The sequence below is a fragment of the Exophiala spinifera genome, assembly GCF_000836115.1.
Source record: "Exophiala spinifera strain CBS 89968 unplaced genomic scaffold supercont1.7, whole genome shotgun sequence".
In the NCBI taxonomy this organism is placed as follows: Eukaryota; Fungi; Ascomycota; class Eurotiomycetes; order Chaetothyriales; family Herpotrichiellaceae; genus Exophiala; species Exophiala spinifera.
In genome coordinates, this window is record NW_015622519.1 from 1,275,046 (window position 1) to 1,289,375 (window position 14,330).

At 52.5% G+C, this 14,330-nt stretch overlaps 5 protein-coding genes and 1 non-coding gene across 6 annotated transcripts; 1 reads left to right on the forward strand and 5 right to left on the reverse strand.

The window, feature by feature from the left end:
- Positions 1-813: 813 nt before the first annotated feature.
- PV08_09450 (uncharacterized protein) lies at positions 814-1,848 on the reverse strand (the record flags this gene model as incomplete). Its single annotated transcript, XM_016383768.1, has 1 exon — positions 814-1,848. The coding sequence occupies one exon, from the start codon at positions 1,846-1,848 to the stop codon at positions 814-816; it is 1,035 nt and encodes a 344-aa protein (XP_016232391.1).
- Positions 1,849-2,635: 787 nt separating this feature from the next.
- Positions 2,636-4,803, forward strand: PV08_09451 (uncharacterized protein; the record flags this gene model as incomplete). The annotated part of the gene is made up of 4 exons (XM_016383769.1): positions 2,636-3,118; positions 3,187-3,259; positions 3,317-3,643; positions 3,695-4,803. The coding sequence occupies 4 exons, from the start codon at positions 2,636-2,638 to the stop codon at positions 4,801-4,803; spliced, it is 1,992 nt and encodes a 663-aa protein (XP_016232392.1).
- Positions 4,804-5,133: 330 nt separating this feature from the next.
- PV08_09452 lies at positions 5,134-5,250 on the reverse strand. The gene has a single exon (XR_001622134.1). It is a non-coding gene; the product is annotated as a 5S ribosomal RNA (ribosomal RNA).
- Positions 5,251-6,501: 1,251 nt separating this feature from the next.
- On the reverse strand, positions 6,502-7,953 carry PV08_09453 (uncharacterized protein; the record flags this gene model as incomplete). Its single annotated transcript, XM_016383770.1, has 1 exon — positions 6,502-7,953. One exon carries the CDS (start codon positions 7,951-7,953, stop codon positions 6,502-6,504), a length of 1,452 nt encoding a protein of 483 aa, XP_016232393.1.
- A 1,563-nt stretch (positions 7,954-9,516) lies between these two features.
- PV08_09454 (KRR1 small subunit processome component) lies at positions 9,517-10,639 on the reverse strand (the record flags this gene model as incomplete). The annotated part of the gene is made up of 3 exons (XM_016383771.1): positions 9,517-10,191; positions 10,245-10,517; positions 10,580-10,639. The coding sequence occupies 3 exons, from the start codon at positions 10,637-10,639 to the stop codon at positions 9,517-9,519; spliced, it is 1,008 nt and encodes a 335-aa protein (XP_016232394.1).
- Positions 10,640-12,329: 1,690 nt separating this feature from the next.
- Positions 12,330-13,732, reverse strand: PV08_09455 (uncharacterized protein; the record flags this gene model as incomplete). Its single annotated transcript, XM_016383772.1, has 8 exons — positions 12,330-12,357; positions 12,406-12,583; positions 12,647-12,903; positions 12,960-13,084; positions 13,222-13,287; positions 13,344-13,514; positions 13,567-13,669; positions 13,722-13,732. The coding sequence occupies 8 exons, from the start codon at positions 13,730-13,732 to the stop codon at positions 12,330-12,332; spliced, it is 939 nt and encodes a 312-aa protein (XP_016232395.1).
- Between the last annotated feature and the right edge of the window lie 598 nt (positions 13,733-14,330).

A 14,330-nucleotide genomic window follows, 5' to 3' on the forward strand; every position in this document is an offset into this window, starting at 1 on the left:
TTGACAATACTTCAATGAGAGACCATCGACTGCACTCGAGAGCGATAGAGAGAATGTGTTTCAGTCAGCAAAATACATTGCACCTTCATCTACTGGCTGGGTGGAGCAACTATTTTCGGCGTTGTGTCTTAGTAGTACACAAAAGTGAAAGGAGCGGATTCGATTGGAGAAAAGACCCGATGACGGCTTGCATGCTTTCCATGCTTGCTCGGGTCTTTTGAAGCTTTACCCGGGGCTTGTTGAGGTTAATTGAGAGCGAGGGAGGAGAGAAAAGACCATCGGGGAGAGGAGATTGGCGGTGAGAATGGCTGGTGAGAGCCATGTCGAGGCCATAGGGTCGAGCCAGCAACCTTGGCGAGGGCGATGATTCTTTAGTACTGTACATTGCCATAAATTCAAAGATTTTCTCATCCACCCTTTGTGCATCCAAGATATTGACTGAATTGCCAGGTCAATATTGGTCGAATCTATGTATATTTTGAAGGGCCGGCGATGAGCCGAGCAGGCAAACGAGCAGAAAGATCAATAGGTTTGAAATAGAGACGTGCATATTGACTCGATTTCCACGCAATTCTATGGATGTATTATTCACTGCGCATATTCTGATTATGATCTCTTCCTCGGCGCTTGACAGACTACAGGAAAAGACCATCCTTGGGTTGTATCCGTATCCGACGTACCCAGTAGATCTGTTTCGGCCATCCGCATTGCAAAGTTGCCATAGTACGAGATACGGTTGCACATGTAGGTGGAGACGGTGTAGTATCTGGATCCGAATGCGGATGCGGATGTGGTGACAGCGTCGTGTGATAATTATTGTTGTGTCTTCTTCTGAAGACGCTCCCCGGCGGCTCTGGCCTGGTCTGCAGCTTTGGCTCTGTAGCCTTCGTCCCTCTGATACGCCTTTGCGATAAGCGCGGCATGGCGCTCGTCTCGTTGTCTCCTCTTGACCTCCCTTTGCCTTCTTCGCTGGGCGCGTTTGGTTTCTTGGGCCTTTTCGTCCTCTGCCTCGGATCGGAGGCTCTGCAATTCACTTGCGGACAGAGTCCAGGGTTTGCACAGCGTCGACGCCCAGAACGACGTGCGAGATGCGATCAGGGCCACTTCCTGTGCCGTGTCGCGTACGACGGTCAAGCGGAGGAGAGAGAGCTGGCGACACGACCGGAAGGTCGAGAGGGTGCCTTTGGCCTGTACGACGGTGCCGATTGTCAAGGTCGGGACGGTCTGGTGAAGGAGGAGGACTTCATCTTCTTCTCCTTCTTCCTTTTCACCTTCTTTTGTTTGTCGATCTTGGAAGTCCGTAATGATGGTGGTACGCTCGTCGCGGGCATTCTTATTCGCGGGATTCGATCCACCTGTCTGCTTCTGCTTCTGCTTCTGCTTCTCCCTTTCTTCCTTCTCCTTCTCTGGCTTCGCACATGTCACGTCCAGTGTGGCGCCGCTACTATCGTCGATGGTCAGGAGCCAGAATTTCTCGAAGTATTCGTCGAACGCGACAACGACGCCCACGACTTGGACGTATTGGATCGGGTGGTTGAGGTAGAAGAGCAAAAGGGGCGCGTCGCGACGCCGTCGGCCGGTGCCATGGCCATGATGGGTCAACGTGGGAGCAGTAGTCGTTGTGGTTGTCTCGCTAAACTTTTCATGGGATTGGAGAACATGGTGCACGTCGTGCGCCGTTAATTTGACCCATTTCAACCATGTCTGTGAGGCATTGAACGCCCAGGCCGGGTAGAATGTGAAGGGAGGCGAGAGTGAGGCGGTACCGTTGCCGTCGCCGCTACTATCGCTGTCGTTGTCATCGCTGGTGTGGATGTTGTGGAGTTTGACGTCGTCAAGTTTCTGCATTCATTTGGCCCCAGTGGAGGGTGTCGCACCCATACAGGCCAGCAGCAGCAGCAGGAGGAGGCAACCCCAAGGGACAGTCTGACCACTTCGGCACGAACACCTACCTACTGGTCTGGCAGCTTAGACACAGGTTGATTTCAGAATGCGCGGTAAATAAATCAACCTCGTACTCGTACTCAGCACGCGTCGGTGAGTTGGGGTCTTGGTGGGGGAGAGAGATAAGTAGAGGGAGAGGGCATCATTCAATCCATCGACGTGGCCGGGGAGAGTCCGCAGGCCGGCTAAGCGGCACAAGATTGCAGCGTTATGCGGGTGTAATGACACATGTAACGGCCGCTATCCCCAGGTAAATCATGTGTTTTTACGCGTATGCAGGAAACCCAAAACTTCGTTCTGCACGGGCAAAATGCACGACGCTGCTTTCCAACTGCCGCCCACTGGATGGACCAGGACCGGGACCAGCAGACGCCACAGGTCTCGGTGGGGGGAGACAATACAGAGAGAGAAAAAGAGAAGTCAGAGAGAAGGGACACAGTCTGACCGCCTCTCGATGTATTTTTTCTTCATCTTCGCTTATTGTCCCCAAGGATTGTTGATTTTCGCGTGTTGTTGCTTAATCCACGATCCGCACGACAAAAGGTGCCCAAGGACTGATAGGTGACCATCTCAAACGGTCGCCGAGGCTTGTACGGGTACTGTATGTCTGCTGCACGCCTGAGTCAGCAATAGGGCGATCTTCTTGGAACGCCTTGTTCTTCAAAATCTGACAACCGGTGGACCGCGCCGAATGTCGGGCGTGCCGTCGTCGGCCACAGATGAAGAACCCGATGGATTCAATGGTCGACAATCGTTGAGCCGGAGACGGTCTCCGACGAAAGAGGCCGAGTTCGAGTTGGTCGGCGGACGAGGACAGCCAGACCTGACCACCACCAGCTCGTCGGAATCTTCTGAGCACGCAACTCCCACCCGGATGACCGTCAGCGATGGACAGTCCGTCGCCATCGAGAGGGTGCGCACTGCGCGGGACGAACCGGCGCAAGAAGGCCAAATAGATCCCCAACCTCAGCGGATAACGACCAATGCGTCGGCTGCCGGACCAGTGTATTCAGTCTTCAGCAAGAACCAGAAGAGGTTCATCGTCTTCATAGCCTCGTGGGCTGGCTTCTTCTCGCCAGTCTCGGGCCAGATCTACTTCCCTGCTCTAGTACCGCTGGCTAGAGATCTCCATGTTTCGGATTCACTTATCAATCTGACTCTAACATCGTACATGGTGGGGATTCCTGACCTCCAGAGCGCGCTCTGCACAAATGACGGAACCAACTGATTGTGGATTTATAGATCTTTCAAGGTCTCGCTCCAACTTTTATTGGGGACTTTGCAGACGCTGCGGGACGGCGTCCTGCATATGCTAGTGAGCCTTTGTCTCGCCCGTGTTTGGTACAAAATATCTGCTAATGACAAATCGTAGTCTGCTTCATCGTCTACATTGTTGCCAATATCGCTCTGGCACTCCAGCACAGCTATGCCGCTCTTTTTGTACTGCGGTGCATACAGAGCACCGGCAGTTCAGCGACGATTGCAATGTGCAGCGCTGTCGTGTCCGATGTCGCCACACCAGCAGAGCGAGGCAAGTATATGGGCTTCACTCTCGCGGGTTCTCTGCTGGGTCCTGCAATAGGCCCTGTCATCGGTGGCCTTCTTGCAGAGTTTCTTGGGTGGCGGGCAATCTTCTGGTTTTTGACAATCATGGGCGCTGCTTTCCTGATTGTCTTTGGGATTTTCTTCCCGGAAACAGGTATGTGTGGCTGTGAAACTTTTCGGGGCTGTGATTGATCGAGATTTCTAGCGCGGAATCAAGTCGGCAATGGCTCAATACCGCCCAAAGGATGGAGTATGTCGCTGATGAACTATCTCGCAATCAGAAAGGCACGCAGTACGCAATCGGAGGACTATATTTCTGCAACACCTGAGTCGCAAATGATGGCACCGCAGAAGCAAAAATTCCGTTTTCCCAACCCCTTACGTTCCATGGTCTTGATCCTCGACAAGGAAAACTTCCTGCTACTATTTTACAATGCATTTCTGTTTGCCGCCTTTTACGACGTCACAGCCGCAATACCCTCCCAGTTTGAGCAGATTTATAATTTCAGCGTCCTTCAGATCGGTCTGTGCTACATCCCCATGGGTGTCGGTTCGATGTGCGCGGCCTTGATCAATGGGCAACTGCTAGATCGCAATTTCGCGCGGTGGTGCCGAAAGCTCGGCGTCACGATCAAGAAGGGCCGTGATCAGGATTTGAGCAATTTCCCAATAGAAAAGGTAAGACTACAGGTGGCGATGCCTGCGGTTTACTCGACTACGGTCTTGGTGTGCCTGTTTGGCTGGATCATGCATATAAATGGACCGCTAGCGGCGATGGTGGTCGTGCTGTTCTTCATGAGCATCAGCATGAGCATTGGGTTCAATGTGACGAGTACCTTGTTGATAGACTTTTATCCCAAAAGTCCGGCAACGGCGACTGCTGCAAACAATGTCGTCAGATGCCTCTTGGGCGCCGGGGCGACGGCTGCGGTTATTCCAATGATAAACGCATGGGGGAGGGGATGGACTTTTACTTTCCTCAGTCTGTTTCTGGTCGCCACGAGCCCTATGCTTTGGGCTGTGTACTTCTGGGGCCCGAAGTGGAGAAAGCAAAGGCTGGATCGAGAGCTGAGAGTGAAGAGGGAAAAGGAGGAGAAAGCCAGAAAGGAAGGCAAGGTGGAAAACGGAGAGAACGACCAATTCGTCAAAGTCCCAGGTCAAGGAGCCCTGTCAGAGATGGGTGGCCAGGTTGAGAAAAGGAGAGAGGCGGAGAGAGGAAAAGAGAGACGATCGAATGATGGAGACGACGAAAGTGATGGCAACGATGCGACGATAATGAGGACATTGTCATACCAATCTAGTATCGGAGTTTAGGAGATTCTCTCTGTGGACCAGTGGCCGACGAAATGCACATGGTACAATAGCAATGAACTGGACAACACCAATCTTGTCTCTCCACGCCAAAGCGACGTCCTCGACGGAACGCATTTCGACTATGCTCTGGGAAAGAAAGGCCAGCCTGGAATCCGAAAGATGCTTTGCTGTTCTAGCCTCGGTGGCTTGTCGAGTCGATTCTATTCCACAGAAAATCCACTCCACTGTGTGAGCTGGAACGCTGGATAGTTCCGTATAAATACTCCTTCCCCCTGCCCCCTCTCAAATTCCAAAAAGCTATGACGCAGCAGACTCAAAAAAAAAGGGCAAAAACAATCAACAATCAGGATTCCCACCTGGTCACCCACGGTAGTACTAACTGATCGGCCTGTGGCTTAAGTACGGCTGAGCGGACGGGAAGCCCTGTTCTCCACAACCTGTGGCCGATTGCGGGATGAATATGCTCGTGGCCAATTTATGAAGCTCTAAATTGTCAGAGGGACGGACAGAAAAGGGCAAAAAGGCTGGTGACGGGGTGGCTTTCTCGATCCACTGAGACACCAACGCTCGAAGCCGTCGCCATTCGTATCTGATTATGGCAAAATCTTCAGAGTCCAAAGCCAGTGTTCAAACCACCGAGGGCTCCCTCTGATCCTGTGGTTGTCCAGCGCCGACGGGTTCACACGAAAGTCGAGAAGGAGGCGTCAAATCGACAATCAGACCTTCAGCCAAGGATTCAATAGGTGAAATCGTGTGGCCGCAGGCCCGAGCGACATGCTTTTCCGGCTACAAGTTATTAGTTGTCCAGACCTTGCAGGAAAGCATTCATGATGCCCCCACACATATACAACGATCAGCCGCGTGCTAATGAGATGGTACAGCCGCATTAGAATCTAGGATGTAGAGTGATAGGTAATATATAGTCAGTACTTGGTAAATCAGCTCATTTATAATCCGAAACAAAAATAAAGTGCTCTTGTGATGGACATATATCTCCTAGAAATGCGGTGCTGGTGTATCTAGTACCAACCATTATTAGTCTCGGAATTGAGTAGTTTTCGGACGTGCCATTCATTAATCTGACGATAATGTTACTCACCATGTCTGGCCGTTTTCGACCTTTGGGGGCATGTCCAGTTCGTTCACGGTGATCAGAAAAAGAACCCGTGTGGGCTGGGGTTAGGGTTGGGGTTAGGGTTAGGGTTCATCTTGCACAGTGAATTAATCAATTATCGTTGCCTTGCATGAGAAGTATTGTGGTAACGTATATACAGTGTACAGACCATGTATACTCGAAAAGGAGGGAGAGGCCAAACGGTCGATCGGATAAGACTCGAATAGAGTATATTAAAAAAGGGGTAAAAGTGTACATATATATATGAGCGTGTCTACGAGGATCTTAGGGGTGGGAATCTCGGTCAGTCGAGAAATAATAAGTAAATCAATCAGATTTCTACATGCACTAGCGTTCGACTAATAAGATAGGAGATCATCACATCATTCAATCAATCCTTCAGCAGAATTGTCCTGGGGGGCGACGAGGCGTTGCGTTGCGTCGTCGGTAAAGAAATTTCAAATGACGGGTGACACGAGTGCTTTCTGTTCCATGAAAGTACTCTCAACCAACAGCCACCAACCATTGCCGACAGAACTCAGGTTCATAGTCCCACGTCCCGTTCAAAGATGGCCAGGAGTCCCTCAGACCTTTTCCACCATCACTGATTGTCTCTTGGCCATGGCCTCGAAGGTTTGGATGTCGTCGGCGTCACCGATGATGGTTCCGCGTCCCTCGTCCTTGTATCCAATCTTTGTCGCCCGGAAACCATCCAACTCCTTCCTGCAGAAGACATTCAGGTAGATTGGGAACACGAAGCTGACAAAGAAGCCACAGAGCGGTACACACATGGCCAGATGGTAGGAGCCGAAGTTGTCAGCCGCCAAGCCCGTCAAGGCTGGGAATAGAGCTCCGCCCGAAACGGCAGCCACGATCCAAGAAGAACCTCGCTTTGTATCCCGTCCTAGACCTCGGATGCTTAGGGTGAAGATGGTAGGGAAGATGCACGACTCGAAAAAAAGCACTAGAGAGAGCATGGCGACGCCGCCTTCCCCCTCTACTCCCATGGAGCAGGCGATGAATACCATGATCATGGTCATGAAGACCAAAAGGACCAGGCGCGGCTTGACGAACATGAACAGACCGGCGGCGGCGAAGCGACCAATGGCGAAGAGAGCCTGGCCGATGGCGTAGCGGTCGGATGCGGCCGCTTCGCTAATGCCAGCTGACTCCTGGGCGTATCTGATGAACTGGGAGGCGACGGCGACCTGGGCTCCGACGTAGGTGAATTGCGCGGCGACGCCAAAAAAGAGCTTGTACTGTTTGCGTAGGGGCTTCACCTCGTATCCCGTCAGGTCGGCGCACTGTTCTGCCTGGAGGGCCATGTCCGCGTCAGTGACCTCGGGGAGAGGTGCGAAGAAGAAGACCACGGCGAGGAGGAAGACAAACGCAGCGATGCCGACGTAGGTCCACTGGACGTGGGAGAGGTCTGTGGAGTGCGTGTGCTTGAAGAAGACACGCGAGGCCAGCAGTGGCGCGACGACAGACCCCACAGCCTGGAAGGACTGCGAAAGCTCCAGACGGAACTCAGACAGGCGTGGGGGTCCACAGGTCGCAATGTAGGGGTTGGCAGACGTTTCGAGCGTCGAGAGCCCGCTGCCGACGATGAACAGGCTGCCGCAGAAGCCGCCGAAGGACTTGTACACCGCCGAGGGCCAGAACATTAGTGCTCCGACCCCGTAGATGCAGAGGCCGGTCATGAAGGTGACACGGTACCCGAATCTGCGCACGATATAGCCAGAGTACGTCAGGGGGCCGATGAAGTAAGCGCCAAAGTACGCGCCTTGAAGCCCGCCGGCCTTAGCGGCGGTGATGTTGAGCGACGTTTGGAACTTGGCGTTTAGCACGTCGAGTAGGCCGTAGGCGAAACCCCAGAGGAAGAAGAGGAGCGTGACCAGTGCGACAGGGAAGATGGACTGTCGGACCGTCAGAGCAGAGGCACCGGTGAGGCCTTGGTTCACCACACTTTTGCGCTTCTGGTTCGCCATGGCATCGGCGGTGGAGGCCTGGCGCTCGGTAATGGCGTCGACATCCATGGTGTTTTGTATAGACCTGGAGTGCCCCCTTAGATTGTAGTGAAAGTATGCTCGTCAAAGATACTTGTTCTGGTATGAGGGGAAGAAAGAAGAACTGCTTCACTGGTTGAAGATGGACGATGATGTTAGAATACTTGTGCAACTGACGAGGGCGAGGGCGACCATCTTATAGACCTTGTCACGAGGCATTCACTTATCGACGCTCAACACAACACCGTCCTGCCAACATCTCCTCAAGACACCCCATCTGCTGGGGCAAAGGCGGGCGAGCCTATCACGAATGTTACTGAAGCTCATCCTGGTCATCAAGTCAGCTGTCGCGAGCATTTGCAGAACTTCAAGGAGAACTTCAAAGTTCGGACGATGCAATGAGTTTGAGCGAAAAGGTTCTTGGCAGAAGTCCCAGCCAATAAGGCGAACTCTTGACACTTCGAATGGCCGACTGTATAAGCGGGCAGCCAGTAGGACTCATGTCTCTGAAAAGCCTCTTCTCCGCTCTCCGCGCAGTCAATTCGAGCGAGCTTGATTCATTGGTGCTGGAAGCTCAAAGACGGGGATGATCTGGGCAAGGCTGGAAGATGGGACTACGGCGGTCCGGAACGGAGAAATTATTATCCATATACGCTAGCGGTGGCCTTTGCTTTGGCAAGGGTGTTTCGCCGTTGAGATCCAATCAAGCAGTGGAAATAGCGGAGTATCGCAGAATGAGGTCTGGTCATCGTCGCATTGGCACGCACGTCGCTAATCGAACGGTCCATTGTTGCGTGATCATATGTGGTTTGCGGCTCACTGTCAGCCCTGTCCCTCCCACACCGGACGATCAAGGTTAAGCGGAGCAAATGCCGATCCTCCCCAGCTGACATCATGTACCAATCTAGACCTTCCGGGCTTGTTGGAGTTACTGTCATTGAAAGCCTGGCCTTGCACTTTTGCTTTCGCTTGTGTCATCCCCGCCACCAAGCCCAGGGGTACTGAGTGCCTGGTCTGTGAGCAGAGGCAGCCCAGGCAGGTGAAGAATAGCGACCAAAAGTGGCGGCGGTCAGGCGTGGAGCTGCCTCTACCTGGGTACTTTTATGGGTCAAACGTCAAGCAGATGCATGAGCTAACATGATCTAGGCGTTGAATCAGTCTAGGGCGACTGATTGCAGGGTGGTATCTCAGAAGGTTAACTCCCAACAAGGTGCGTTGCTTGGTGGAGTGTTCGCGGACAAGAGGCCCGGGATGGCCATCGAGACCGGAACCAACGTCACATTGTCGACCTTGTCGACGCCATCTGCTTCGAGAACTGTGCCTCGCGTTCGATTGCTAGGGCATTGGCCGTGGATAACGCATCAGGTAGGTATCTAGATTCCCGGACCTCCAGACAGTATGTGGTCGCTTCAAGATCAAAGCTGCTGACAGATTCCTCGTTGCGGTCCAGTTCTCAATAGCAAAGAGGACTTCACTGACCCTTTTGCCCCGACGAATCTGTAGTCATGGTTGATGGCCGGGAAGGTACGATGTCTGTGTCGGGTTTGGTTCTCGTGAGTCGCGCTTCATGATTCTAAGTCAGGCTTGTACCGCTCATACAGCAGCTTTTGACTTCTTCGATTTGCGGACCTCTCCGTCAGCAGAAGATTTCCTCTTTTTCGATTTCTCTGGGACATCCTCCTTTGGAGCCACAAAGGCCTGTTCTCGTTGGCGTTGCTTTTCTTCATTCTTCTCCTTCTGTCGCTCTCTCCTCTCTTGTTCCTTTGCACGCTCCTTGGCCTGCTTCGCAAGGAAGTATTCGCCACTTTCAATCTGTAGGTCAACCTTGCTCTTCTCTTGGGGGGGCGGGAAGGGGGTGTAGGCCTTGGTGGTCTTGTCGGTAACCTTGTAGGGTGTTCGTCTTCGGCTCAATGTCTTCTTCTTGAACTGTGGCAGGAATCTGTCCCAGCTTTCATTTTTGAGGGTGGGATCTTTGGCCAATTCTCTTTTGATCATGAGTTCTTTGACATGGTATATGGGATGGATATTGTTCATGCAGTCTTCGACCACTCTTCTGACTTCCTTGAGACCTTTGTAACCGCCCATAGCACTGACCGTGTTCCCTTGCACCAAGATGTAAGTGTTGGTGAGGAGCTCGAGGGCTTTCAGTGTGGAACCGTTAGGTCCAAGAAGCCGCTGCCGGCGCTTCACGAATCTCTCTTTGTTTCGAACCAGGTTGCGTATTTTGATCACATCGCAGGCGGTATCGTCTTGGAGAATTTTAATGGCCTGAAACTCCTGTCAATGAAGTACACAAACGAAAGTGTGGTGGGTTGCATCACCTGTGGAGCAGGCACGCTTCGTGCAAGCAACTTGATGAGGTCTCTTGCGTCCAGGATCGCAGCAGGATCAAAAGTCTTGCGGGTCGTGCGCACTTCCATTTTGCCCTCGACTAAATCGAGCGTACATGCGATTCCTCTTTTCTCCAGCGCTTTCGTGACAAGGGGCCAGGCTTGTTTTAGGTAGAGTTCGCGATACTTTGGAAAGAGGCAAACGAAGGAAGACTCTTCTGCGAAGGTACCACCGACATTGTCTTCTGGCTTGAAGTCATCGATCTATATAGAGCGTAGAGCGTTAGCCGCTGGCGCATGTGAGGATGGGGGGCCTGCGTACTGACCTTCCACTTGTCTATGCCGTCTGTGTCCCAGGGTTTGTCTCTTTTATGCGTCGAAGGCATGGTTCCTTAGGCTCTCAAGGCACACAAGCAACGGTACAGTCTAGGCTTACAGGACGGGAGTCTCATCAATGAAGAAGAAATGCATGCGGAGAAACTTTTTGCGATGGAGATGAAATTGCCAAGACGGAGTCACTGTTTCTCCAGTTGCGGCGTCCGAGCTTAAACTTCCTCCTCACCAGCCTGTACCATCCATCATTGACCGTGCATTCTATGCTTCTGTCGGGGTGAGCACAGGGCGCAAGAGATGTGTCTGCGAAAATTACCGCTGATCACCAAGATCTTCACATCAATAAGCAGGCTGGCGGCAGTTGTAGGGCTCTCAAAGCTAGGCCACTAAGCATGCCTCTGTCGCTGCACATCTGAACGGCCTAACAGAGAGCGGTGTGTGGGACAGAGAGAGACGGTAGATAGACCTGTGATCATTCTGGAAGCCTGCACAATATTTCGACCATGCCTACATATCGCCGGTGTGGTTTTTTGACCCAGATGCATACTGGCCATTACACAGAGCCCCAGTATGAATCATGAGGACCACCGAGTCCCTAAGCCGTGCCTGAGTGCCTGTACGATTACGGACAGAATCTTCGTCTTATAGAGGTGATCAATCAGTCCAGACTGCAGTAGTTGTTACCGACGGAGTAAGAGCCGAGTCGGCCATGCTGATGCCCTTGTTAAATATCATTGTCTAGGTTTGACCGTGTAAACCGGCTGTTGAGGCTGCTGTATAGACCACTGTCGACTTTCCTGGTGGACGAGAAAACAACACGCCGGCGAGGCAACCCTGGGGCGGAATGGTAAACTACTAACTAATAACTCGTGCCCAGAGAACTAAACGACTCAGTCCCAGTGCCATCCTGGGAGCCGTTCGACAGGGGTCCCCCAAACACCCTTACCGGGGCGCAGGCGAGCAACGCTTGAGGCATAGTGGCACTCCCTTTGCGCACCTGCTCGCGGTCCGAGGATCTTTCAATCTTTCACTCTGTTCAGGGATCTCACAGGTGCCACTTGAGTAATACATTCGTTGAGTAAAGAAACCCCAGGACCGAGCTACTGAATACAGCCTACAGTTACCTAAGGTTGGAGTATATTGTGTCGCCCATATCGAGATGCCCCTACCTCTGCGCGGGCTGAGATGGCAACTCTGACCCGGCTTCTGCGCCCAACATGTCACTTCACGTCAGCTCGCAGGGATAACCAACTTTTCCACGCTTCGCTGCCAGCCGTCGTCTGTTTTGGCCTGTGGCCTGCCAAGTGCGCAGTGATTTGAAGAGTGAACAACTTCTGTGACGATGGACTTCATGCAAAGGACGCACCTGACCGATCTAGGCTTGCCATGGACTCCTCGAATTGTTTGTGGCATGGTCGGAATGCCGGGAGCCAGCATGCTGCACTGCGCCTCTCGCCTCGGGCGCTCCTACGACTACCAGAGCAATGCCTGTAGAGTCGTCTCTGTGCTCAAGGAAGCATGGCCAGCCACCAAAGGTTACACCTTACGCGTCAGGAGCGTCCCTATCCCAGTCAAGAGCACAGAGTGCAGACCCCTGGACAGAAATTTCAGGTCTGAACTTTGGCCTGTTGCACCGCCATCACTTGGACGTCATGCGTCATGATTTCAGCCTCCGGTGTATACTTCCGGCGACATGCATTCGGTAACAGAGTCGATCGCGACAATCTTGTCATTTAAACACGTTCAGCGTTTCATACCGAAGGTCGTATGACTACCATCACAAGTTAGCAGGAACAGGGTGGTCGGCAAGGTTCCGTACAGTCTGATATATGGTTTGGCTCCAACGTCACTTAGTTCGGCATACGCTGCTTCAATCAAGTCATGAAAATCTTCGATTTCTCGAAGTCGACGGCTTGTGACAGGATACAGGCCCAGCGAGTGTATCAGCCCTTTCATGTTCGTCAGGTTGGCTTCGCCTATACTCCGATTGTGTGCATCTGTTGTATAAATTTTTTTGTCAATCTGATGAAACCACGCAGACTCTGAGCAAGACGGCGCACCTTGTGGCCATGCACACGTAGGTATGTCCCGGACGTCTGTGCTAACGTTGATAAAACCAGCCATGCGCATCCAGACCTCGAAGTCCTGTACAACCCTAGATCTCTTTTTGCCTTCCGGACGTGTGGACGAGCCCAAGGCTTCCGTATAAAGTCTCGACCACTCATGCAGGGCTTGCAGGGCATCACTATTGTCGGAATCCGAACGGAAGAAAAGATCCCATTCAGTCATCTGCACCCACCCACCGCTCTTCAGAAGGCTGTGCTCCCAAGGTCAGGGAAATTTACTTGGATGTGAGATTGCGGGCCCCCTCACCGATGCATGTCGCGAAAATAGTTGGGCCAGCGCGTCGCAGCAATGCCACTGGCAACAAAGCGGGAATTTATCAGGTCAAAGGTGTTTGGTTCGGCGCAGTCTAAACGGTGGTTTAAATTTGCGATCTACCAAATCAATTAGCCTCACTCGTTCCGTGCTGATGCTATTGGGGCAGGATAGGTTGTTCCCGGTCAATCCAGACATTCCAGGTCAGAGGTCTGCCGACGGATCTCCACAGAACACTCCCTAGGAGACTCTTTACCTGAAAATCAATGTTCTCCAACTGATCCGAAGGTGCTAGGAGTGGACATATATCGATGGCGGTAACCTGAGGAAAGCGAAATTTCAGGCCCTGAGTACCCGATGAGCGAAAGACAAACTTACCATGCAGTTGGGATCATACTCTGCTACATCGTAGGCCCAAGCACCGGTCCCAAAACCACAGTCGAGGATGGCCTCGGGCTCTCCTACGATTGGGGCATACAACCCATTGTTCCAGTCGGTATAGATCAGTTTGAGCATCTCATGCTGCTCAAGCAGCCTCGTTTCTTCCTCCTGCGCACCTCAGTTGCTGTCTCGATACTTCGTGATCTAGGGCCCGGCTTACGGCGTCAATGGGAACCTGATAGATCTCATATCGCACTGAGTGCTCTTGATATTCTCGGTCACAATAGGTGACCTTCCGATGGAAATCTTCGTCACCGGTGGACCTGTGACTTCTATAAGCAGGGAGTAAGCGCGCGCAAGGGGGTTGTTTCTGACCTCGCAGCCATAGTGAAAATCGACTGTTGTTTCTGTCACACCACGCAAGAACGAGTCTTGCACAATGTTACTGAAGCCAGGATGAAAGTCTTATCTTTCTTCGGAAAGGTGGAGGACTGCCAGCTGGCAATGGAGACTCTAGAGGTGAAAGCAATTTTCGGCCCCTACTGTGCGCGGAGGCGGCATCAGGGCGGAGCACAGTCCAATAAAGCGACCGCTGCAGGAAGAAAGCGCACACGTCTTCACGACATGAGCCTTGCAAGTTGTTATGTGCTGGGTGCTCGGGGGAGTATATCAATGTGGCAAGAGGGATATGGCCAGATAAGTTGATTCTGCTAAGACACGGTGCTCCAGAGCATCGCAAGCGGGTTTCGACGAGCAGGTGGAAGAGTGTATGGATTCTCCAGCTGCCCATAAAGGCGGGCTCTTAGTTGCCGAGAGCCAGGCTGCGCGCCGGAGGCTACAAGCGCGGCTGAAGCCAAAGGTCAGGATGGACGGGACCATAGTGTATCCATCAAATAGAGCGGGTCAGGAGGAAACCGGAGCACTTTGCAACCACTTCTCAGCGTCTGAGCACGTTGCTTGGCGCAAACCCGGCCATGAGGAAGT